This window comes from Hyperoodon ampullatus, assembly GCF_949752795.1.
Source record: "Hyperoodon ampullatus genome assembly, chromosome: 4".
NCBI lineage: Eukaryota > Metazoa > Chordata > Mammalia > Artiodactyla > Ziphiidae > Hyperoodon > Hyperoodon ampullatus.
In genome coordinates, this window is record NC_136917.1 from 57,952,703 (window position 1) to 57,979,765 (window position 27,063).

At 46.9% G+C, this 27,063-nt stretch overlaps 1 protein-coding gene across 1 annotated transcript; it reads right to left on the reverse strand.

Moving 5' to 3' along the window:
- Positions 1-13,620: 13,620 nt before the first annotated feature.
- Positions 13,621-25,954, reverse strand: SLC4A9 (solute carrier family 4 member 9; the record flags this gene model as incomplete). Its single annotated transcript, XM_079702206.1, is given in 32 exon segments — positions 13,621-13,650; positions 13,654-13,674; positions 14,018-14,149; positions 14,153-14,173; positions 14,789-14,962; positions 15,220-15,288; positions 17,158-17,230; positions 17,947-18,000; positions 18,002-18,054; positions 18,180-18,253; positions 18,256-18,346; positions 19,563-19,676; positions 19,806-19,994; positions 20,207-20,265; positions 21,568-21,592; positions 21,594-21,825; positions 21,991-22,124; positions 22,299-22,464; positions 22,628-22,744; positions 23,110-23,264; positions 23,620-23,694; positions 23,696-23,708; positions 23,962-24,014; positions 24,018-24,119; positions 24,272-24,327; position 24,762; positions 24,766-24,809; positions 24,812-24,859; positions 25,145-25,249; positions 25,252-25,304; positions 25,658-25,909; positions 25,911-25,954. Coding segments are annotated over 32 exon segments (2,829 nt in total).
- Positions 25,955-27,063: the final 1,109 nt, after the last annotated feature.

Below are 27,063 nucleotides of genomic sequence, written 5' to 3' on the forward strand. Positions count from 1 at the left end.
TATCTAACCCTCTGATGTTTCCTGTAAGAATCAGAAGTACATCATTGTTTACCAAAGTCAGGAGTGAACAAGCCCAGGATTCCAGCTCAGGGAGGAATTTTGGCTTATATGTGAGAACTGAGTCATTCTGAAGGCTGATCTTGGAGACTCTAGTGGAGTGTTTGAACTCAATTCAGTTTACCACACCCCTTGCTCATCAAGGCAGGCTCATAAATCAGGAGACACAGTATGGCATTCACCTTCAGGGCAGGTAACAGTGCCACCTCCCAGATGTTCTGCCCCAAAGAAGTGGCATGGTGTCTACTATGGCCCTGAAAGTATACCCATAGATAGTCTAGTTGAGACATGAGTCTGATACAAGTTCACAGAAGCTGTAAGGAAAATTGTGGTCAGGACTCTACCTTGAAACTTCTCACCTAGAGGGCCTTCTTAAATCCTGGCATTGACACCACTGGTGACAAGGAAGAAAAAAACAGCCAGAGTTGGACTTTTTCCAGCAGAGATCTAGTGGATGCAAAAGGTTTGTCAGTTGAAGAAGATTCCTTCACCAGTACAAGAATTATGTAGGACAAATGTCTGAGAAGTGGGCAAGCCTGTCAGTGGCCTCTGGGGTTTGGCTAAAGCCCTAGACTGTCCCAATGCCTCTGCCCATAAGCTGGCAGCGTTTTTATCTGAGACTGAGCTGTAATAGAGGGTCTTAAGAAAGCAGCAATATTGCTCTATCTACTAGAGATTTTAGAGGAATACTAGGATTCCTGGAAAGTGACCAAAGGATTCAGAAATATTAAGAAACCCTCAAGAGCAATGGTGAGACCACTATTCAGTCCCTGATCGTCTCCTGCCCAGCAGTTACACTAAACAAATCCCATGTTGCTCTCCCATATACCTTTAGCAGGAGTGAAAATTGATACAGTCTTTAGGGAAATCAGTTTGGAGGTGCCTTCAATTTTTTTTAATTTTTTTAAAAATAAATTTATTCTATTTTATTTATTTATTTATTTTTGGCTGCATTGGGTCTTCATTGCTTCACACAGGCTCTTTCTCTGGTTGCTGCGAGCAGGGGCTACTCTTCGTTGCGGTGCACGGGCTTCTCACTGTGGTGGCTTCTCCTGTTGCAGAGCACGGGTTCTAGGCATGCAGGCTTCAGTAGTTGTGCGGCACGTGGGCTTAGTTGCTCCGCAGCATGTGGGATGTTCCCGGACCAGGGCTCGAACCCCTGTCCCCTGCATTGGCAGGCAGATTCTTAACCACTGTGCCACCAGGGAAGCCCAGCCTTCAAAATTTTAAATGTGCATACCCTTTGATTAGCAAATCCACTTCCAATTCTTGGGGAATAGTGCCCAGAGACACTCACACATGAGCTCAAAACTATTTGTACACAGAAATTCATTGAAACCTTGCTTGTCCATCAATAAGAAAGTGGCTAATGGGCTTCCCTGGTGGCACAGTGGTTGAGAGTCCGCCTGCCGATGCAGGAGACACGAGTTCGTGCCCCGGTCCGGGAAGATCCTACATGCCGTGGAGCAGCTGGGCCCGTGAGCCATGGCCGCTGAGCCTGCGTGTCCGGAGCCTGTGCTCTGCAACGGGAGAGGCCACAACAGTGAGAGGCCCGCGTACCGCAAAAACAAAAAAAAAAGAAAAAAGAAAATGGCTAAGTTGCAGTACAGCTAAAAACGACCTTGTTAAAAAGAATGAATGGAAAAAAAAAGAATGAATGAAAACTCTAAGTAAAATGTTCATGGTAAACTGCTGAGCAAAAAAGTAAATGCAGTTATTTCTGGTTTTGAGTAAAAATATTTTATTTGTAAACCATTGGTTTACAGTTTCCCAAAACTTAAAAGACTTTTCTGAAGAGATAGTGATAATACTTTTTAAATTATTTATTTATTTGGCTGCACCGGGTCTTAGTTACCGCATGTGGGACCTTCGTTGCCGCGTGCGGGATCTTTTAATTGCAGCATGCAAACTCTTAGTTGCGGCATGCAGGATCTAGTTCCTTGACCAGGGATAGAACTCAGGCCCCCTGCATTGGGAGTGTGGAGTCTTAACCACTGGACCACCAGGGAAGTCCTGAGATAGTGATAATATTAACAAATGTGGTTTTCGATATTATATAATTTAATGTATCAGTATTTGCAAGACCTACATAACTCAATGGACCAATATTTCCCAAATGACCAATGGCTGATGTTACAAACCCATGTATGAGTAAAACAACCCTCCAAAGATAGACCAATGAATTTTAATGTAACAGAGTATGAAAAGTTTATAGTTATGTTTTCAACCTTTACAAATCTAACAGTCATTTAATTCTGGTGTGGTATTAAAGGGAATAACCACAATTATCCGGAAAAGCCATTAAAATATTTTTCCCTTTTCCAACTACATATCTGTGTGAGTCCAGATTTGCTTCATGTTATTCAACCAAAATACTACATTGCAATTGACTGAATGTGGAAGCAGATAGGAGAATCCATCCGTCTTTTATTAAGCCAGACTTTAAAAATTCCACTCTTCTCATTAAATTGTTTTTGTTTTGAAAGATCATGGACTTGCCTGGTGGCATAGTGGTTAAGAATCCTCCTGCCAATGCAGGGGACATGGGTTCGAGCCCTGGTTTGGGAAGATCTCAAATGCCGCGGAGCAACTAAGCCCATGTGCCACAACTACTGAGACTGCGCTCTAGAGCTTGTGAGCCACAATAACTGAGCCCACAAGCCACAACTACTGAAGCAAGCACACCTAGAGCCCGTGCTCCACAACAAGAGAAGCCACTGCAATCAGAAGCCCGCGCACCACAACGAAGAATAGACCCCGCTCACCGCAGCAACGAACACCCAACACAGCCAAAAATTAATTAATTAATTAATTTAAAAAAATATGTAACTCATGTTCACATTTATGCAATGAAATTACGGATTTTTAAAATTTCCTGTTTAAATTTCTGTTACAGTAAATATTGGTAGACAAAATATCAATAGACAAAGCCTACATATATAAACAAGAGTTCTTTGGGTCTGTAATAAGTTTTCAGAGTGTAAAGGTGTTCTGAGATCAAAAAGTTTCAGAGCTGCTGCAGTACTATAGTATAGCGGTTCCAGCAGTGGCAGAAGAATGGAGGAGATGACCTATAGAGACTCTGCTGGGTTTTCAGTCTTTTCCCACTCAGCCACCACTCATCTTTAGCCCAGCAGTCAAAGCATGGGAACAAGAGCTCTGAACTGTGCTCTGGGTATCTCTGATGTGAATTTATGAAAGGGAAAAGGCACTTCTTTCCCTTCTTCTCCCTGTCTAAGTCTCCAGATAAGACTTATGGGTTGTGCTGGGTAAAGAGAGAGACTAGGAAAGGGAAGATGAGAGTGAGGCACCTGCACAGCTATTAAGGCATTTAGAAACTCCGAAGTTAGCTGGTAAAGACAAACTTTCAGGGGCCACGTCTGGTCCACTTGGGCTCAACAGCATGAACAGGAAGGAGCCAGGGACATCCCCTAAAGCAGTAATACTCGGATTCCCTTCCTCCTGCTCTGGCCCATTTCTTAAAATAGCCTAAACCCTTCAATGGCCTTTAAGAACCAACAATTCTTCTAGGCCACAGTACCACCTGGTAAATTAGAATAGATCAACGTGAAATCAAGTTTAAAGAGAAAAAAATGTAAACCAACATAATAACAACTGCTACTTTCCCATATACCTCCCGTTCCACCTCCACATTCACCTAAGCTTCTACTTTCCTCCTACCATCCACCCCTCCCCTGGCCTGAGCCCTTCTCTCCTTAGGCTATTGCTGATTCATTAGGGATGTAGTCACTAGGATGGGGAATTTAGGCATAAGGCATTTCACCATGATTTGATACTCCTTTGTGCCATTTACTGGCTGTGTAATCATGCAGATCACTCTCCTTCTCTGGACCCTCAGTTTCTGCATCTTTCAGATGAGATGATCTTCCAGCTCTGTTATCCTATAGTTATTAATGAACAGGAGATATGTCCCGGCTGGAGCTAAGGACTCTGAAATAAATGTCATTGAAAAGAGCAGAGAATCTAGGAGGGAACAAAGCTCTAGTTTGCATCATTACACATTATCCCCTTGGACATGGATATATTCATGGGAGATGAACAAACACAGGTCTCTGAAAACAACCTGGAGAAACCTCCCAAGGCCATGATTCTTCCCTTGGGTTCACTGAGCTAGTATGTTCCTAGAGTTGGTATTGGAGAATTCCGCAGTTCTTGCCCAGCAGTGGTAATTCCTTTGGTCTTGGAGGCCCTAGAGGCTTTCAACCTCCCTGTTGCGACTCTTCTAATTAGATATCGGGCTCTAGCCTCTACAATTCTTTTTATTTTTTTAACACCTTTATTGAAATATAATTCACATGCCACACAGTTCTTCCAAAGTGTATATTTCAGTGACTTTTATTATATTCACAGAGTTGTACAACCATCATATCTATTTTAGAACATTTTCATCACCCTTAAAAAGAAATCCTAAGCCCATTAGCCATTATCTCTCAACACCCCAGGTCCCCAGCCCTAGGCAACCACTTGTATACCTTTTGTCTTTATAGATTTACCTATTCTAGATAGTTCATATAAATGGAATCATACAACACGTGGTCCTTTGTGACTAGCTTCTTTTACTTAGAATGATGTTTTCAAGGTTCATCAATGTTGTAGCATGTATCAGTGCTTTGTTCCATTTTATTGCTGAATAACATTGCACTGTATGGGTATAACACATTTTGTTTATCTATTCATGAGTTTGGGTTGTTGGGTCATTTTGGGTTGTTTCCACCTTTTGGCTATTGTGAATAATACTGTTATGAACATTGGTGTACAAGTGTCTGAGTGCTTGATTTCAATTCTTTGGGGTATATACCTAGGAGTATAATTGCTAGGTCATATATTAATTCTGTGTTTAACTTTCTTTTTTAATTAATTTATTTATTTTTGGCTGTGCTGGGTCTTCATTGCTGCGTTGCAGGCTTTCTCTAGTTGCAGTGAGCAGGGGCCACTCTTTGTTGTGGTGCACAGGCTTCTCATTGCAGTGGCTTCTCTTGTTGCAGAGCATGGGCTCTAGGCGCACGGGCTTCAGTAGCTGTGGCACACTGCTCAGTAGTTGTGGCCAATGGGCTCTAGAGTGCAGGCTCAGTAGTTGTGGCGCACGGGCTTAGATGCTCTGCAGCATGTGGGATCTTCCTGGACCAGGGCTCAAATCCGTGTCCGCTGCACTGGCAGGCAGATTCTTAACCACTGCGCCACCAGAGAAGTCCTATGTTTAACTTTTTGAGGAACACAAACTGTTTTCCAGGGCTGCTGTACCATTTTACATTCCCACCAACAATGTGTGAGTGTTCTAGTTTCTCCACATCCTTACCAATACTTGTTATTTATAGCCATCCTAGTGGGTATCAATGGTATTTCATTGTGGTTTTGAATTGTGTTTCTCTGCTGGCTAATGATGTTGAGCATCTTTTCATGTGCTTATTGGCCATTTATATATCTAAATAAATGTTTATTTAGATCCCTTGTCCATTTTTAAATTGGGTTATTTGTCCCTTTTATTATTGAGTTGTAAACTAGATAAAAGTCCCTTATAAGATATATGATTGCAAATATTTCTCCCATTCTGTGGGTTGTCTTTTCACTTTCTAGATAGGATCATTTGGAGCACAGAAGTTTTAAATTTTGATGGTGCCCAATTTATTTTTTTATTTTGTTATTTGTGCTTTTGGTGCCATATGTAAGAAACCATTGCCAAATCCAAGGTCATGAAGATTTATACCTATGTTTTCTTCTAAGAGGTGGTTTAGCTCTTACATTTAGGTTTTTGATCCATTTTGAGTTAATGTTTGCATATGGCGTGAGGTAGGGGTCCAACTTTATTCTTTTGCATATAGATATCCAGTTTTCTCAGCACCACTTGTTGAAAAGACTATTCTTTCACTGTTAAATTGTCTTGGCACCCTCATCAAAAATTAAGTGTGAGGGTTTGTTTCCAGACTGTCAATTCTATATGTCTTTCCTTATGCCAGTACTACATTGTCTTGATTACTATACCTTTGAATTAAGTTTTGAAATTGGGAAGTGTGAGTCCTCCAACACAGTTCTTCATTTTCAAGATTGTTCTGGCAATTCTGAGTTGGCCTCTACTATTCTTACCCCAAGGGACAAGGCCTCACCCACACCGCTTCTTCCAAGGTATACATTATGGTCACCTACAACCCTAATCCTCAGACTCTCCAGCCTCATCCTGAAATTTTCTCTCCCTCACTCCTCCACTCCAGTTATGTGGGCCTTTCTCGTTTTCTCAAAGATTCTGAAGTCCTTCCTGCCTGAAGGCCTTTACACTGATATTCCCTTTGCCAGAAATGCTTCCCCTCCATCCCCTCCTCCCTATTCTCAAGGCTGACTTCTTTTTGTCATTCAGGTCTCTGCTCAAATGTTAATCTAAGGTAGTCACCCACCTTCTTTATCACATTAGCTTGTGTATTGTACTTATCAGTGTCTGAAACAGTCTTATGTATATATCTATATATATTTATTTATTTTCTGTCTCCCCCTACTATAATGGATACTCCAGGAGAATAGAGATCTTGTCTTATTTAACACTGAATTCCAACATATAAACACTGCCTGACACATGATATTTAATACATACATATTTGTTGAATGAATGAATGAGTAAATGAATGAAGTGATCCATCAAGCCCTGGACAGCTCCTATACTGGGATTCAGCACCAAGAAGAGCGGTAAGAAGCAGTGAACTGGTCCTCAAACCAGGATTAATTACTTTCCATGTATTCATCTCCCATTTTGTACCAGTCAGCAATTTCTCCCTCCTTTTATTCGAAAGTTTCCCTGAAATCCTCCTTCTAACATGTGACTAATTTGAGAAGTAGATACAGACACACTCCTGCCTCCCCCAATATCTGCTGCTCTCAGGAAAAATGACCAAAGATGTCTCTGACCTTAGTATATATGGACAAATGCACACTCAGGTCCATTTACAAAGACAAAAATCTAGAGTGTGGGGAAGCATGAGGCACTGGACAAGAGGACAGAAGAACACAGAACTAGGGAGATGAGAACCCAGAACCTTAGGGAGAATCAGAACTTCAAGTAGACAAACAACAACAACAACAAACAAAAACAAACAAGAACTTCAAGTAGAGAACCCAGAAATTCACATTATAACAACGTTTGAGTCCAATTCCCATGAAAGTTTAAGAACCATTGTTCCACAGCTACAGACTGGAGAGGAGAGAATATAGGTCAGTGATATGGAGAGATTTTTTCTGGGGCTTGGGAGGCTCTAATAACTGTCTATACAGCACTAGGTCTTTCATCTAAAGATCTTAAAGAGTGCTCACTTCAGCAGCACATATACTAAATATCTTAAAGAATGTTATAGGCATTAATAAACCCTCGCAGCACCCTAAAATCCAGGCTCTTGTCCCCATTTTACTGACAGAAAACTGAAGTTTATGGGTTAGAGCCCAGAAAGGAATATCTCAGGCCCATATGGTCTGGACTGACCAAGCTAAGGGCTAAGTCTGAAGCCAGTACTTCAAAATCTTTCCCATATGACAGTGGTTCCCAATCTAAAGAGTATAGAGCTCTTGGGAATTCCCTGGCAGTCCAGTGGTTAGGACTCTGTGCTTCCACTGCAGGGGACACGGGTTCAATCCCTGGTCAAGGAACTAAGGTCTCGCATGTCGCCCTGGAGCAGCCAAAAAAAAAAAAAAAAGACTATAGAGCTCTTAAATTCATGTGTATGGGGGACTTCCCTGGTGGTCCAATGGTAAAGAATCCGCCTCACAATGCAGGGGACACGAGTTTGATCCCTGGTCGGGGAACTAAGATCCCATATGCTGCGGGGCAACTAAGCCCACACGCCACAACTACTGAGCTCATGCACCTCAACTAGAGAGCCCACGTGCCGCAAACTACAGAGTCCACGCACTCTGGAACCCACATGCCACAACTACAGAGACCACACGCCACAACTAGAGAAGAGAAAATCCGCATGCACAACTAGAGGGAAGCCCGTGCACCGCAACAAAAGATCCTGCATACCTCAGTGAAGAACCCACATGCCACAACTAAGACCCTATGCAGCCAAAAATAAATAAAATAAATAAATAAATAATAAATCTTAAAAAAATAAAATTCATGTGTATGTTTACCACTCCTTGACTGAAGGCAGATGATAATTTGGCTGGTTCCTTGTCACTCAAGTCTTACCTTAAGGTCACCTCCTCTGAGAAGCCTTCCCTGAATATCCATCTTAAGTAATGTCTTCTCCCAGTCCTTATATAACCCTGTTTGATTTTCTTCAGAGTATTTACCATTATCTGAGATGATCTTATTCATTGTTTGTTACTTCTATCCTTCACTATAATGTAAACTCCATGAAATCAGAAACCTTATCTGACAGGATACTGTCGATGTTCAGTAAGTATTTGCTGAATATTTAAATAAGTCTAAATGAAGACGTTTTCAACAATATGTAGATGCTGTTAAAATGAACAAAATATACAATTATCTAAGTTTAAATGATACTTTTGATATATATTTCTCTCAATCAATAGATACTTAGAATATAATGTTAGGATCCTTCTTTATAACATTAAAAAGAGCCATCAGAATTTCCATTTCTGGCATTGTATGGATTAAAATTTCTGAACAACCTAAATAACTAAATGCTAGGTTAGGTTAAACAACTAAAATGCTAGGTTAGATATAATTTTTAACTTTAAAATTCATAGGCGAACTGGCACAAAAGTAATGAGTTAGCATGATCCTAAAACAAATTTTAACCAGAAACATTTCTCTGTGAAACATTTTCTTACTTCAAGAATGATACCATATTCTTCTGGTTTTGCTTCCATGTCACCAGCCTCTCCTCAATCTTCTCCTTTCCTGGTTGCTCCTCAACCTCCTACCTCTTAACACCGGAATGTTCCAAGATTTGGTCCTTGGATCTCTTCTCTAAGTCCATTCCCTTGACAATCTCACCTAGTCCATTTTAAATATAATTTATATACTAATAAACTTATAAATTTTTATCTCTGACTCAGACCTCTCCCCTGAACTTCACACTTGCATGTCCAGCTACTTATTTGACATCTCTGCCTTATTATCTAAAAGGCATCATACTTAAAATGCCCAAATATGAACTCAGTCAATGGCAATTCCATTCTTCCCGTTACTTATGCCAGAAACATTGGAGTCATCCTTGACTTCCCTTTTTTTTATACCCCAAATGTGTAGAGGGAGGAAAATGGAAAAGAAAATTAAAAGACAAGAAAGCTCAATCAATCCAAAATAAGATGAGAAAAGGGAAAAGAAACAGAAAAACAGAATAGAAAACCAGTAAAACAAAACCAAATATATTAGTAATTACTCTAAATGTAAATGTACTGAGTTCTCTAGCTAAAAGACAGATTGTCAAATTGGATTTAAAAAAACAACAACCATATCTCTCTATGTGCTTGTTATAATAGATACACCTAAAATATTAAAACACAGACTAAAATTCAAAGAATGTAAATATACAATATAGGTAAATTCTAACCAAAAGAAAGCTGATTTAACTATATTTCTAGCAGACAAAATAACTTTTAAGCAGAAAGCATTCCTAGTCATCACAAAATAAGACCATTACAAAATAGTAAATGGATCATTTAACCAGGAAGGCATAACAATTCTAAACTGGAAAGCACCCAATAACACAGCTTTTAAAAATATATAAAAGCAAAATTTGACATATCCACAAGGAGATATTGACAAAATCATTATCATAGTAGGTATATTAACATACCTCCTCTAGTACTTGATAGTTCAAACAGACCCAAAAAGACCTTATGAAATATATAGAATATTTTGAACAGCACAACTAGCAGGCTGTCTTAATAGAAATAGGTAGGAAATTGCTCCCAAAAATTGGAGAGTAAACATTTTTCTCAAGCACACATGGAACGTTTATAAAAACTGACCACACACCAGGTCATAAAGTTAGCCTCACAAATGTCTAAATGCAGTTAAGTTAGACATCCGTTATAAAAAGATAATTAATTAAGGGGGAAAAAACATAAGTTTGGAAAAATTTTAAATGTACTTCTCAACAACTTGTGGGTCAAAGAGGAATTCATAGTAGAAATTAGAAAATACTTAGAAATAAATGGTAATGAGAATACTATATCAGAACTGTGGGATGTAGCTAAAGTGGTACTATGAAGGAAATCTATAGGAGTAGTGCTTACATCAGGAAATAACTAAGGCTCAAAATAATGAGCTAAGAACTTAGAAAATTAACAGAATAAACCTAAAGAAAATGGAAGGAAATAATGAAGAGTAGAAATTAATGAAGTAAAAAAATATTTAATAGAGAAGATCAACAAAGCCAGAAGTTAATTATTTAAAAAGACTAATAGGGCTTCCCTGGTGGCGCAGTGGTTAAGAATCCGCTTGCCAATGCAGGGAAGATCCCACATGCCGCGGAGCAACTAAGCCCATGCACCACAACTACTGAGCCTGTGCTCTAGAGCCCACGAGCCACAACTACTGAGCCCACACGCCGCATCTACTGAAGCCCGCGCACTCTAGAGCCCGTGCTCCACAACAAGAGAAGACACTGCAATGAGAAGCCCATGCACAGCAAATGAAGAGTAGCCCCTGCTCGCCGCAACTAGAGAAAGCCCGTGCACAGCAACGAAGAACCAACACAGCCAAAAATCATAAACAAAAATAAATAAATTTATTTAAAAAAAAAAGACTAATAAAATAGACTAACTTCTGGCAAGAGTAACCAGAACAAAAAAAGAGAGTGCAGATAATATTAAAAGTGATAAGGGACTATAGCTAAATGTGCTACATAGATTAAACAGATAAAGGTTTTAATAACTGTATGCCAATAAATATGAAAACTTAGATAAGATGAATAGATTCCTAGAAAAATACAATTCACCAGAACTGGCTAAAGAAGAAATAACCCGCATTCCAAAAAATTGGTCAAGTTACAGATTTGTTTACTTCAAAGGTGCTGCCTATGTGATGAAGAGGAAGACTAGGACTCTTCAATTTAAAAAAATTACATTTAAGGGGGACTTCCCTGGCATTCCAGTGGTTAAGACTCTGCATTCCCAATGCAGGGGGCATGGGTTCAATCCCTGGTTGGGGAACTAAGATCCTGCAAGCCAAGCGGCCAAAAAAGAAAAAAACGAAAACAAAACTTCATTTTACCTTTGTTAATTATAAATTAAACTTAACCTTGATTTTTTCCATCCTAAAAATATATAGTCTATAATTTTTTTAAAAAATCTTATAACCATTAACAAATTTGAATGAACTTAACTTTCCTCAAAGCAAGCACCAGGTCCAGATGGCTTCAGCAGTGAATTCTTTTGAGTCAACAGTAAAACGGATAATTGAATTGTGGTATTGTCATACAGTGGAGTGCTAAACAGCAATGAAAATAAGCAAACTACAGCTGCATAGGTCCATATGAATAATTCTCAAAACAATGTTGAGTGAAAGAAGCAGAGAACTCATATACTGTGATTCCACTCATATAACATTCAAAAATAGGCAAAATAATAAATACATAAGTATACATAAATAGATGTTAAAACTATAAAGAAAAGCAAGAAAATAATTACCATAAAATTCAGATGTGTTTATGGGGAGTTAGGGGTGCAGTATGCGAGGAACATACAGAAGGACTTCTGAGGTACTAGGATACCTCTTAACCTGAGTGTTGGATACACAGGTGTTCTTTTTATTGTTACTCTTTAATTTCATTCCTAGGCATATACTCTGGAGAAATTCTTGCACTTGCAGAAGACATTTTATATACTCTTTTGTATATATGATATCTTTTTCAATTTATAAAGTTATTTATTCTATGCAAGAGGAATGTTGGATATGTATGTAGTACTGACATGGGGAAAACATCCAACACATATTAAGTATCAAGCATGTTATAGAACTCAATAAATCTGAACAATAGACACTAAAATGTGAACACTGGCTACCTCTGGGATGATTTCCATTTCAAAATTATACATTCTGGAGTGTTCCAATATTTTGCAATAATCTCATTCACTTTTGTGGTCAAAAAACTAAAGTTTATTTTTATATGTGTAAAAAAACTGTTTAAAATAGAGAAATACTTTTCTGGAAAGAGGGACTTTTTTTCCCTTTTGCAAACTGAAAAGAGTTCCCTGACAACCCCCTGACTGTACAAAAGAGAATTTGTGAGGACAGAAGTTTCAAAATGGGAAGGGCTTCTAGACTTAGGTTCCTTCAATGGGGTAAAGAGTGAATGGGGTCTGGTCAGTCCCTCTGGCTTACCAGACTTTCCCAACCACAAAGCAAACCTGCTTGTCCCCTGCCATTCTCCACCCCCGGCTCAGGAGGGTGAATGAGGCCTTGGCCAGCTGCCTTCCAGTCCTGCCCCAATGTTCCAGGTTCCCAGCCGACTGAGCATCTGGCAGTTAAGCCAAAGGCCAACAATGTCCTGACTTCCTGAGTAAAATACCTGTGAACAGAGAGAAGACATAGTGGGGTCAGAGCAAGGACTACACAACAAGGCAAAGAACAGAGCCAAGCAGTGATAGGGGATAAGTAGAGCTCAGGAGATCTTGTTCTGGGCCGTCCTGTGATTTTCCCTGTCTCCCTCCAGCCCACAGAATTTTCCATTGCAACTGGTGGGGACTCGGGCTCTTGGGCTTGGAGAGCCATGGCGAGGTGGAGCCCCAAAGAGTTCATTTCATCAAGGGGGAAAAAATTCCAGGCTTTTGCATGTACTGTACCCTTTGTCTAGAACGTTTTCCCTCCATCTTATCCTGGCTAGCTTCTGTTCATTCTTCAGATTTCAAATTATGGACCACTTCCTCTTGGAAGCCCTACCCAACTCCCACCACTGTACCTTCACCACCCTCCAAGAAGGGATTGGAGGCCTCTCTGCTGCCACAGCCTGTCCCTCCCTTAGCCAGCACTATCCCACTCTAACAGTTGTCTTTCCCACTGGAATTTTAACTCCTGAGGTCAGGGACCATGACTCTCTTACCACTGTGTATCTAGTACCTGGATACTCCAAAAGTACTCAGAAAATGTTTTGATAAATGGATGAATAAAATGAAGGAAAGGCAGAGAGGGCAAGTGACAAAGAATCCTCCCACTTGTCTGGAGTGTGGTTCTAAGCAACCTATGGGAGGAGCCTCCAAGGCAAGGAAAGCTGCAGGAGGCTTTATCCTCCATTCCTCTCCTCCCTGCTCCTTCCCATTCTTTTATCATTGTGCCCTTCCCTTCCCCACTTCCCATCCCTTCCAGTTTGGTGTGAGCTTGAACTCCCTCTACTGGCCAGACTTCAGTGCCACAGGGAGCCAAGCCCAGGAACCCTCGCTTGTTTCCTTCTTTCCTCCAGAGAGACTCTGCTACCCCCTCCCCCACTAGGGGGTTCAGGAGGGACTGGAGCATGTAGAGAAAACAGGGCTGTTCAGCACACTGGAGCTTTCCAAGGTCTGAGCCCACACCTCCCCATCTTCAACACCAGGAGCATTCTCCTCACACCCTTACCTCACGCTCAGTTTCCTGGAGCCCCAACTCCATACCAGCTAATTCACAGAGATGTTGATTTCCGGAGCCTATGGCTGATACATCAGCTCTGACTATGGAACAGAGATCCCAAGATGAGTTGGGAACAGAAAGACAAAAGACTGAGACAGACAGGAGAGAGAAAGGAACCCAGAGAGTGAAAGGATATAAACCCACATTAAGACAAAGATCAGGACTTTGTCCCCAGGCCTTTCCACCCACCCTGGGCTCGTATGAAGAAAAAATTTCCCTCGCTCCTTCGGTGTGCCTATGTTTATACAGAACAAAGAGGAATGATTGTGTTGATCAGATCTTCAGACTTAACAGAGATATTACACTTTAGGGGCAACTCCTGGAGAAGACCTCTCTCCCCCACCCCTGCCCTGTTCTCCTGAGAGGGCCCATCCTGGAGCTCACATCTTCATTGTCACTTCCACTGAATGAGTACTCTGGCTCCAGCCCCTTCTCAGTGATGCTTCTCTCCTTCTCTGGCATCGGCTCATCCAGCCAGAGGAGTTCCTGTGGTGAGAAGACCCACTCCAATGCTTTTCAGACCCCCACCAGGTCTAGCAACTGCAGGGATAGAAACAAAGCCAAGGGCTGTCAGCAATAGCAGCAGGAACATTAACAACAGTAACATTTATTGAGCACTTCCTATGTGCAAGGCATTGTGTGTAGTTTCACTGAATGCTAACACATTCATATGAGGTAGACATAATTATTCCCACTGTACAGAGAAAGAAACTGAGGCCCTGAGAGTTTAGTAACTTCTCAGAGGTCACAGAGCTGGGATGTAGTAACCAGATTGGTTCCAGTGCAAAGCCCATGGCTCTTAACTTCCTCAGTGAGTAAGAACAAAGCCAGAAGCCACTTACATTATCACCTTACTGAGTAACAAAAGTGCCAGCCTTGCCTCTCCCAGGTCTTCAGTTTTCTTCTGGGCTTTATATCCCTACCTGTGGCTGATCAGCCCAAAGAGATTGGGAAAGGAATTGAACCAGGTATCCCAGGTCTAGCCCATCTGTAGTCATCCCTTGGCCATCTTTCTTTGTCCTAGGATTCCCAACCAGGCAGAGCCAAGGCAAGTGACAGAGGGTAGATTCTTCCTCTTGTTCAGGCCTCGGCCACCCTCCCAGGCTGAGTCTCCTGGGAGCCATCAGGACACCACCCAACTCTGCCCCGAGTCACCATGAGGGGGAAGATGATGGCTGCAGGGGTAGACTTGATTATCCAAAGCAGACCCAGGCAGGCAAGTTGGATGGCTGTGAAGAAGGGGACCCTCCTCAGAGGCACATGCCGTAAGAGCAGAAGGTCCGGCTGGTGCTTTGCTGGCATCAATAATAGCTGGTCCCTCTTCGTGAACTGGGGGAACGAGGAGGAGGAAAGCAGGGTACTCAGGTAGCCTGGAGGGTGTCACTGTTAGCTATCCAAGCCCAGCGTTGGGAATGGTCAGAAGGCTCCCTTGGTCCCCTCCCCAACCACAGCATGGCAGCAGAGTCCCTGTGGCCAGGAGAGGCAGGAAAAGAGGAGAGGAGGGGAATTGGCAGACGCAGGCAGGAGGTACCAGCGGGAAAGAAAAGGAGAAGAGCGGGGTTACTTTGTGATTTTAATGGACTCACCTGGATGCTGCTAATTGCTGTCACCCCCATGTATAGGAAGATGCCATAGAGCAGAGGCATTGGGATGAACTGGTAGAGAGAAATGGAGAGCTGGCAAAGTAGTTCACCTCTGCCAGCTGCCCAAATACCCACCCCCGCAGGCTCCAACCCCAGCCTCCAGCCTCCAGCATGTAAGCATACCCACTTTGTATTGCCTGCTTTCATTGAAGCTTCACGTCAATCAGATGCAGTAAATTCTATAATTTTCTCCATTTTACAGATCGAGAAATTGGATTTCAGAGAGGCTAAGTAACTTGCCCATTACCTCTCTTACCACTCTTCTCTCTTACATTCCTCTCTGCTCTCTCTGCTCCTGCTATACTGGCCCCCTTTCCTTTCCTCACTATGTCCAAGTTTACTTCTACCCCTTGCAAGGCCTTTTGCTTTGCTATTCCCTCCACTTATGTTTCTCTTTTTTTCCCCCTCGACCAGGGATTAAACCTGGACTGCCAGAGAATTCCCTATTCCCTCCACCTAAAATGCTCTTCCCTGACATCCCTCTCACTGCTCAAACGCTTCTCCCTACTCATGTCATGACACCCCAGAAACCAGGAAATCTAAAGTAGACCCCTGGGGACTTCCCTGGTGGCTAAGAATCCGCCTGCCAATGCAGGGGACATGGGTTCAAGCCCTGGTCCGGGAAGATCCCACATGCCACAGAGCAACTAAGCCTGTGCGCCACAACTACTGAGCCTGCACTCTAGAGCCCGCGAGCCACAACTACGGAGCCCATGTGCCACAACTACTGAAGCCCGTGTGCCTAGAGCCCGTGCTCTGCCAAAAGAGAAGCCACCGCAATGAGAAGCCCACATACCACAATGAAGAGTAGCCTCCGCTCGCCGCAACTAGAGAAAGCCTGCACACAGCGACGAAGACCCACTGCAGCCAAAAATAAATAAATAAAATTATAAATAAATAAATAAATAGACCCCTGGTGCTCTTAATCACCTTACCCTCTTTTATTTTTCATAGAAGTTATCACTATCTGAAATTATCCTAGTTTATTGTTTTAATTGTTTTTATCTGTCTCCTCTCACCAGAATGCAAGATGTGGATGATCTGTTTTGATCACCACTATATCCCCAGTCCCTGGAAGAGTGCTTGGCACATGGCTTATGCTCAGTAAAAATCAGCTGAATGAGAGTCACCTAGTTAGTCAGTGGCTGATCCGGTCCATCTGGCTCTTTCAACTACTCTACTCTCACCCAGCCTCCATGACCTTTCCCTCCGCTAACCTCTTGTCGTCCCGCCTGTGAATTTGTGTACCATTCTCCACATCCGCCTTGACTGCTTTGCTGTCTTGGCTTGTTGAACCTTTCTGCTGTTACTTGTTGCTTAATTTTTATTCATGTGTATGTGTTGCTGACAGGGGCTTGGTTCCATATTCTTCTTCAATATTACTCCCCTCCCCCACCCCCTTCTCCCAGGTGCCTCGCAGAGCCTTGCACACAGTAGGTGTTTATAAACATCTGGTGAGGGAGAAGTGAAGGGGTTTTGCCTCAAAGTTTTTCTGGGTTGTGATGATCACACTCTTAGTCTAAGGCTCATTGAGAGTCTGGAGCAAGGGTAGTGCTTGGGCCCTGGGGATGGTGGCATGTCTGCACCCTGATCCACTGGGTAGAAAGCCTACTGGGTCAGAGTTTGGGTTCTCAGATAGATCTGAGAAACTAGGTCTCTTGGTGGTCTCTTGTAAGCTCCTTAACCTCTCTAACCTTCAGTTTCCTCGTTTTTAAAGTGCATATGCCTCTCAGCGGTAATGTGAGGATTAAATGAGACTATGTATGGAGAAAACTTAACACAGTGCCCAGCATGCGGCAAATGTTCAGCCAATGTCAGTTCTTCCTATGTTTATTATTATTACTGCCCTGCCCCTGATGCTGGCTTGTCTGACTAAGGTGCCTTGAGTATAGGTGCCAGGAAGATGGAGATTCTTGTGAGGATGAACACCGCCAGACCCGTCGGCCTCTGCTCTCTGTGGGGAAAGGAGGAGTTAGCTAGGGTCTGGGAGAGCCCCTGGGGTGCCCAGGCTGGGCACGCTGGCCAAACATCACAACAGACCCTGGCAGGAGGGAAGTGGAGGGATCCCCCGATAGTTACCTGGCAGGGAGGGGACCTTAGCTTGGTGTGAAAAATTGGCAGAGAGGAAGGGACAGGTCACTTCAAAACGGGGGTCCCGGTCCTCTTCAGCAGCTCAAGCTCAGAGCTGCTCTTTGTTTTTATCTTTTATTTTGATGGAAAATTAGCAATTTTTATACTAACATAAAAACTTCTACTTCATAATTTGCAAAGTTGATTTCACATACTTTCGACAGTTAGACTGTGTTTCCAACAAAATTGTTTTTGTGATGGTTACTTTGTAATATCAATGAGGTGCTTCTACACTGAATGGGGATTATTAGGTAGCACCTCATCCTTGCTCAGCCCTGGCTGCCTCCACACTCATATCCATGACACTCCTCTGGAGGCCCCTCCCAGTCTCATGGCTGAAGGAGGAGAGGGAAAGACCTGACTCACCCACCTCAGAGCCCAGAACCCACCCATTCACCCCACAGCAGCACTCATGGGGCAGTGAGAGAGCCCTCTGGAGTCGCCAGCTTACAATTTAAGCTGCCCAAATAACTCTGCCCTGTACCCATACCCCACCTTGCTGCCCACGTCTCATTCCAGCCTCCTGAATACTGGCCTCACCTGATGCCCAGGAAGCTGGGAGCCTCCCCTGGGGCACAGGCTCTGCTCTCTCTCCAGCAGCATCAGCACGGACACACAGAGGAGGTCCAGGTGGAAGCCAGCTCCCTTCTGCAGATAGCGGTGGGGCAATGAGGATGAAGCTAGCCCAGATCTGGGCCCTCTGTCCTCTGGGGTGGGAGAGGGGGAGCCCGGACCCCACCCTAGAGCTCCTGCCCCTTGAGCTAGGGACCTACGGTCTTACCCAACAGTCTATATTCGGTGCAGTTGAGGATGACCCCTGTGATCTGCTGGTCCATGAAGATGAGGACAAGAGCAGGGCAGGCAGGGCGGCTGCCACACTCAGCCACCAGGGGTTGGCTCCAAAAGGTGACGCCAGCCAGCCACGTCCAGGGAGTGTGGACTAGGGAAGGGCAGTCCGTGGACAGGTTGGAGAGGGTATCTCAAGAGCACCTCACCTGCACACTCCAGCCTTGGCACTCTTCCACAACTCCCCCCCTCATCTTCCCCCCACCCCGCATGCTCTAAGACACTGAATGCTAGGTGGGAGCAGTCTGTATGGGCACAGCTGGTTCAAAGCATCCCAGTGCAAGGATGGCAGAGGGCAGAAGGAGGGGGACCAGCCTGGGGGGTGGGCTGGAGCTAGGGGCTCTGGACTTTGGTTCTCAGGGTCCTTCCCTCCCTGCAAGAGGAGGAGGTGGTGGATGAGGCCCGCCCACACTTCTTGATGTACAGAGAGCTTCTCCCTAGGCACCCCGCACCCCCATCCAGCGCTGGGCAACTCAGGTTCACACCTGCCCTGATCTGGGGCAGGGGCAGGGCTGGGTGTGTCTGCGTCTGCTCTGATTACAAGCGTCTGGTGCGGGGGAGGGCCCCAGTTGCTGCCTTGGGTTCTGAGCCTCTGAGGCTTCCTCAGTTGGAGCCCCCCGTGCTCTCCTGCCCTGAGGGAAGCTGGAGGGGAGGTCTCCAAATGCACAGGCAAAGTTTAGGTGCTAAGTCAGTGCTGAGCCTTGTCCTGTGCACTGTCATGCCCTGGGCAGGGAGCTCCAGCTTTACTAGATCAGAGCATGCAATCGTGGGTGCCAAGAAGAGTTTGGGGAGTAGTGTAGTGGGTAGGGCCATGCCAAGAGTAGGGAGAACATATAACAACAATAGCTAGCATTTATTGAGGTCTTGGTATGTGCCAGTCCCAGAAATGTGATAGTGCTTTGCACTATGATCTTCTGTGAACCTCAAAACAACCTGTGAGGTAGAAACTATGGTAACTTATTATTTTCATTTTATAGATGAAGAAATTGAGGCTCAGAATGCGGGTTAACTTCCCTAAGTCACACAGCTAGGAAGTGACAGAAGTGGAACTCAGACCTAGGGCTGGCTGACCAGAACCCATTCTTTTAACCCCTTACCTATAATAGTAGCTACCTATTCTGTGCTTGCTATGTGTCTGGCACACGATGTGTCCTCACAACAACTCTGTGAGACCATTATTATACTATTTCTATTTTATGAGTGAGAAAACAGAAGACTAGAGAAGAAGTATGAGATCTATTCATCTTCCTCCTCTAGGGTCCTTTCTGTTGGCCCTGCTTTGCCCTCTGCCCTCCACTCCCAGGTCTCACCTTGAACTCTCTGGGCACCGTGAGCTTCGGCGTGGCTGGGCCCAGGAAGGCATCGAGGCCACAGCCCAGCAGGATGGCCAGGACTGAGAAGAAGTCACCCAGCATCTTGCACACCTGGCCACCCAGCAGACACTCAGTCAGGTTCAGGCCACCATCCCCTTCCTTCTGCCCCCTTTCCCATTTGCAGACAGGGCCCGAGGCCAAGAGCCAGTTCTCTCCCACAGAAGGAGAGGTGACACTCACCATGGAGGGGAAGAAGCGGCTGGTCTTTACGTGCTTGAGGGCCATGGCAAAGAGGAAGGAAGTAACGAAGAGGAGAATGGAGAAGAAGGCAATGTCTGGGACTGTATGACAGCCAGGCCCACGAGGATGGCCTCCCTGCTGGGCACACTCAGGTGGGGGCAGCAAGGATGCATTGACCAGGCCTAGGTCTTGTGTGGAGAGGTGGTCCAGGATGGGGTTATGGGCAGTGGACATTTAGTCCACTGATGTCCACTGAGACTGAGTACACAAGATAGGTGATCTGCAACCATAGCAAATGGCTGGGCCTCAGTGACCTATGAGGGGTGGGAAGAGCCTGGAACTACTGACTTCTTTGGTCTCCACCCTTTCTTTCCCAGGCCCTCCCAGGAACAGGCCCTCACCACGGTGAAGATGTCATCTCTGTCTTTTGGCTTTGTGCTTGTCCACTGAGACTCATTTCCTGGAAGGAGAGAAGAATTCAGGTGGGGACTTCCCTGGTGGCACAATGGTTAAGAATCTGCCTGCCAGTGCAGGGGACCCAGGTTTGATCCCTGGTCCGGGAAGATCCCACATGCCGCGGAGCAACTAAGCCCATGCGCCACAACTACTGAAACTGCACTCTAGAGCCCGCGAGCCACAACTACTAAGCCCGCAAGCCACAACTACTGAGCCCGTGAGCCACAACTACTGAAGCCTGTGCGCCTAAAGGCCATGCTCCACAACAAGAGAAGCCACCGCAATGAGAAGCCCACGCACCGCAACAAAGAGTAGCCCCCGCTCACCGCAACTAGAGAAAGCCCACGCACAGCAACGAAGACCCAACGCAGCCAAAAATAAATAAATAAAAAATAAATTAAAAAAATACATTTATTAAAAAAAATTAAAAAAGAATTCAGGTGATTTTTCCTCCCCTGGAACCTTCTCCAGCCCAAATCAGGAGCCTAATTTCACAGGTCCAGCTGAACCAGAGAGTTCTTAGTTCTGACTCATCTGTCTGCTGACTCCGATCACTACCAAGTCTGTCCTCAGGACATTGCCTCATGCCCTTGTCACTTCAAATTCCTTACCTATCTGTAACCCAGGTGCCCGGCACAGGACTGGCCAAAGCAGACACCCAACAAATGGATGAGCACACAAATCTGTGTGTTTTCACCGGGGCCAGAATTAGTCTTGTTCATGCCTAGTACAGAGTCTGGAACTCTTGAGAGGACACCTCTTCCTCAGTCCTGGTCCATGTGGAGGGAAATGTGCAAGTGTGATACTCCAAGCTCCTCTCCACCCAGTCAGTAACTTGGCCCAGGAGAAGAGCAGTGATTTATTTGATTGGTGAGTTTGGGAGAAGAAGCTGGGCATGCCTGGCCCTGCCCCTTCCTCTCCCTCTCTAGGGAGTAAGCTGCCTGCACCCTGCGTGCATTTAGCTCTGCTCCTCTAGGGTGAGACAGTCCCTGTCCAGTGCAACCATGACTGGGTGGGTAAGTTGATCCAATTTTGGTTTCATCATTAGGAAGCCCATACACCCATAGATACAACAATGTTCTTCTCTCAGCACTGGCAGAAATAAAGATATTGGATCTTCTCTGTTGACTTATGGAGTCATCTGACTTTTTTTTTCATCTGACTCAGAACCAGAATAGGGAAGACTGCTGCTGGTTACTGGGTAAGTACTCAGCATTTTGCTGAACTTAACTAAGGGAGACAGTACGGGGACAACCCTTCCTGCATCCTCCCTTATTTTGCCAAGCTCCCTATTTCCCTCGCCCACCTCCTGGGTCTGTGTACTGGCAGCCAATAGGCAGGAGAGCCAGGTCTCTGGATGGGATAGGCACGGGTCAAGGTCAGCCTTTTGCCCACGGCATCATAAATGAAGATGAGGCTGATAAGAGCACAGAAGCCTTCCTCAGTGAAGCGGGTAAAGTAGCGCACCAGCACGCTGGCCTCCGTGGCCACCAGCACCAGGCAGAAGGTGGCCACCCAGATGCCTACCCACAGGCGGAAGGGCAGGTAGTCCAGGCTGTGATCTCTGGGGGATGAGAGACAGGCAGGGCTTGGAAGTGCCCATTCTGCTCCCAACCTAATCCAGGTCCGGTGCCCCTGGAGCCAGTTTCCACCCTCCCCTATTGACCTAGCTGAGACCAGGCTGAGGGTGTGCTAGTGAGGGTCAGGTGAGGTGGGGGACTTCTCCTACCTGCTGAAGGAGAAGAGCAGGTGTTCAAAGACTAGCACTGGCCCGGTGCTGCTGAGGATGGTGAGGGGCTGGCCGGCCATCAGGCAGAAGGCAGCTCCAGCCAGTGCTGTGCCCAGGAAGATTTCCAGCACCCCCTAGAAGCCAACAGTGGGCCCTGTCAGCACAGGACCCTGGATTCCTCAGCCCAGGAACCCAAGCTTCCGAGGAGTCTCCTCAGCCCAGCCATAGACCCAGAGGATGGGGAAGGGCATGGCTGGTGGAACACCAAAGCTATGCCTACTCCCCACACGCCCACCCCCGCCCCCCACCTGAGCACCGTCGGTGGCTTCTCCCAGCAGACCCCCGAAAGTGAAGGCGTTAGTGACGGTGGCCAGGTAAATGTAGAGCACGGCTGAGAAGCACTGGGGGTGCAGGGCGTCCAAGAAGTCGCTGCGGTACCACGAGGCCTTCCGGCGCACGTCCTGGACAAGGAGCCTCCCGCCCGTGGGTCATCAGTGATCCAGGTTCCCGCATCCCACGTCCCTGGGGCCAGGTGAGCCTCCCCCGCCCCCACACAGTGAGCGCACACCTCGGGGCCCGTGTGACTCCTTCCCCCGCCCAGGACAGCTACCCTCGCTCCCACCCCAGCTCGCCTCACCTGCCAGTCCGCCGCAACTCCGGGCTGGCCGCGTGCGGCCCGCGGCCGTGCCTGTCCTCAGCCGGGGTCCTTCGCCGGGCAGAGGGGCCCTTGGGCTCCCACAGTTGCGAGGGGAGCCTGAGGACAAGGGGAACCCGAGTTGGCTGAGGATCCCCGATCAGACCGCAACTCGGCGCCGGAGTTCGCGGCACCCTGCCCCCTGGCGGTGGCTCGTGTCTGTGCTGGCTGGGGGCGCGGCTCTGACCGCGGAGACCCGGGCCTCACTTCAGCAAGGTCCAGGTCACATTCTGACCTTCTAACAAGACTGAAAGCCAGGCTCCGGCAGGGGAAGGTTCAAGGTCTCACAGCGACAGAGTGGTCCAGCGGAACTCAGGTCTGCCCCTTTCCTGTCCCCTCCCCTCCCCAACTGTCCCTCCTCAACAGTGGAACTGGACCCAAGGCCTTTGGGGAAGGATCTCTATGGCATGATGACTCCCAGAAACCTTTTGTGCTCAGAAGGCAGACATTTAGGTGGGGTAGTTTGAGCTGTTGGGTCCCATCGACCTAGAGGGAGCACTGTCACCTCTTCTAGGAAAGCATCCAGGGCTGCCAGAAGGTCATGAAAGTTGGTGGCCCACCGAACTGACCACTGGAATTGCTGGGGATAGGGGCACAGAGGGGCACTAAATACAGATCTGCACCCTTACATGCATTTTCACAGTTTCAAAACTAGACACAAGTCACATAGGCAGACGAGTCATTCAAGCGTTTATTCACGCATGCATGCATTCAGTGAGTATCCGTGGGTGCCTCCTGTGTGCCAGCCCTGTGCTAGGTAAGGGGTGGAGGTGTGGTGGAAGCCAAGGGAACTTGTCTTCGTGCTCACAGACATGAAGCCACGCTCTGCTTCACAGCTGTACTGATCACACGTGGAGAGTCCATATACTCACTGACACAAGCATGCACACACGTATACACACACAGAGAGACACACACGTGCCTGCCCAGCTCACCGGGTCACTGAGGAGGATGGCCACTGCCCCGCCCATCTCATGGTAGCCCCTTCCCTGTGTGGGAGGGCCAAGGAGGAAGGCAGAAAAACCTGAGGAAAGAACCAGGTCCCAGAGAGAGTCAGAGGCTGCTATCTCACAGGGCAGCCCTGGTCTCTGACCTCACTACCAACCCCATATACACGCTCCTGTGCACACCTTCTTTGCAGCACTGACCGCCACCCCTCCCTGAGTACCAGTTCCCATCCCCACCCCGAGAACTGGACGCAAAGACCTCCTAATCCCCTCTCCAGTAAAGGCCTTCTCTGGGCTCCAGGATACCCAACCCCCACTCAGCAGCCTCACCTGCTGGGGAGGGGCACTTCAGTAAGGGGCCCCAGCACCACTGGATCCCACAGTCACACAAAGACCCCCACTGGCTGTTCCAGGAAGCCCAGCTCTCCTGCCAGCACAGCCCCCGCTTCAGCCCCTGGTGGGAGCTTCTCTCTCAGAGGGTTCTGATGCTGGCTTGGGGTTCAAGGAGACACAGAGGATGAAAAGTTATTCAGGGAAAGGGATGTTGGCAGGATCTTGACCGAGGAGGAGTCCAGTGGAGAGTGGACCTCTGTTAATCCCTAACTCCTCTCCCAGCCCTGCCCAAGGAAGTGCCACAAACCTGTTCCTGCAGGGGGGCTTCCTCCTTGTGAGAAGCCTTTATTGGATGAGCAGATCCTACAAAACAGGATTATGCAGTGATTAAGAGCACAGGCTTTTGGGGTGGATCCACCAGGGCTCCCTGACCAGCTTTACCAAGTTGTGAAAACTGGAGCACAACTTCCCCCTCTGCTCCTCAGTTTTCTCATCACTAAAATGGGGATAATTGTGGTATTACCTCCCAGGGTGGTTGTGAAGATTAAATAAGATACTGTGTGTGGACCTCTGGCACAGTGCCTACCAAGAACATCCCTTCACAGAGCTCTGGCTGTTGTGATTCTAGCCCCTCCATTCTTCTCCCCTCACTACTACCCCAGCTTCTTCTCACTCATGAGTCCTGGGTTGAGGTCCAAGCTGAGGCTAGGCCACTCTTGGTCCAGGAAGGTGCAGGGGAGATCTGGGACCTCTCAGCCCAAGGTTTTTGGTCTTAGGCCCAGGGAGGGGCCTCTCACCTCAGCAGGGGCTGGTGCCTGTGGTCTGGATGAGGTGTGGGGGTCTCTCAGCTGCCCTCTCAGCTCTGGGCTCAGCGACTCCACTCTGGTCACCTGCTCTGGAGAACAGAGGTGGGGCTCCCACCCTTTCCTGCGATCTCCCTGCCCCTGAACTCTCCCCTTTGCCCTCTGCTCAGGTCCCTTTCCCTTCTGAGAGTCTAGGGAACACAGGGGCCAGTGAACTTTCTCTTCACTCTGCATTTCTATCTCTTCCCTGTGACGGGGATGGGTAATCCCCCAGGGTGGGGCGGGGTGGGGTCTGGAAAATTCCAAAACTTTGTGGGGGAAATCTTAGAGAAATGGCATGGATACCCAGGCCCTCCCAGCAAAGGGTCCCAGCATACCCGTGAGCTCCAGGAGGCTCTGAGCTGGACAGTCCAGCAGGACAAGTCCCTTGGCCATCAGGCTGCGGAGCTTCTGGAGGCTGGGCAGTGCCACGGTGGGCACGGGGGGGCGCTCCACCTGCCTGCATCCACTTCCAACTTCTCCTCAAACAGCACCCGCCTGTGGTGAAGAGGGGCAGACAATGTTACTGAGGGCATCTCTCCCAGGTTCAGGAGTGGGGACACAGGAGAGCCAGGGAAAGTGAGACAGTGGGGAAGTTGCGGGCCCAGTGGTACAGAGTATGCCCCTCCCGGGCAGTCAGCCCTCATCTTGGGTCTTGGGGAACTCAAAATCATACTGCAGAGAAGGCTGAGCACCATAGAGGGTGAGGGTCTGAAATGGGGAACACAGGAAGGAACTCCTGATTGGGGGTGAGAATACCATGCCACACACAGGAAGAGCTGGGAGTCATGGAGGAGGCCCCAGTGGGGGAAGGGGAAGGGCCCCATAAAACTGGCCTGGGTCCCACTCACCTGCCTGTCTCTCTCCACTCCAGCGCCTGGGGCCAGCCCAGCAGCTCATTCAGCTGAATGAAAGGTAGAGGGTCCTTGGGTACCTGCTGTTCCCTGCTGTCTGTGTCTAAGGGGCCATCAGGGCTGGGGCCAGAGTCAGGGCCACTGTCCAGCTCTCCTGTGGGTATATTTTCGCAAGCACTGGAGACTTCAAACTCCTCCTGGCCTGGCAGCTTCATCTCGGTGAGGCTTGCACAGACTCTCAGGGACCGGTGTGGTCCTAGGTTCTGAGGCCAGGGGCCCTCTGGCTGGCTGCATTTATAATGCACCCCGCATGCAGCACAACACAAACGGCAAGGCCTACTGACTCCAGAGCCAACCAGTCACCTCCTCCCCTGCTTGTTTTCCCCATTCCCTGCTAGCCTGAGAGTGTGAGGCTAGCTTGACCTTTCCCAGGCTCTCCAGAAATGCCCAACCTGGGGCAAAATGGCGGTGCGCATTTCCTGTGGGATCTGGTCTGCCCCCACTGCATTTTGTGTAAATTAACAGGAATACATCGCTGGCTTGGGTCTTAGGACTGACCCCCATATTATACTACCCACTACTCTGTATCAAATACAAACACCAGATACCGTGGACTGTTTTGAGTGTCACCAACACACCCTGAGGACACCCATTTGGACAAACAGAGACCTAATAAATAACTGGGTCTATAGAAGTCAAGCAGGCTAAGGGAGAAGGGAGATAGCAGGCAGAGGCCCTGCCCACTAAATGGGCTGATGATGGAAGGTGGAGGCAGTTCATGAAGAGCAGATGTCTGAGTCTTAAATTCCTTTGTCCAACAACACCTGGAAACTTCCTAATTTAGCTGTGTGCCTGGGGTCCGCCTCTCTAACTCAGCCCCGCAGTGAGGATGGAGGAGCCAGCTAGGGTGTGCGTGTGGAGGAGTTCCTGGCACTAGATGAGCAAGGGAGAACGTGGCCTATTAGCAAGTCCTGTTGGCTCTACCTTCAAAGCAGTTCCGGAATTCCACCACATCTCCCCACTTCAACATGGTCACCCTGTTCCAAGCTGCCGTCATGTCTCACCCGAATTATTTCAATAGCTTTCTAACCTTTTACGGTGATCTCTCTGCTTCCACCCTTCCATTCTCCACACAGCAGCCATAGGGGCCCTCATTTTATTATTTTTATTTTTATTTTTTTAAATACATTTCCATTTCACTCAAACATAGAGGTTCTTTTAAAAGGCAATCAAGCCATATAACTCTTCTGCTCCAAGCCCACCCAATGCATTCTCATTACTCTTAGAAGAATAATCGAACTCTGTCATGGTCTATAAGATCTGATCTATAGTCTGGCTCCAGCCCTCCTGCCTCCCTGATGGACTCTCATACCGTTCCGTCCTTGCTCACTCCTTTCCAGCCA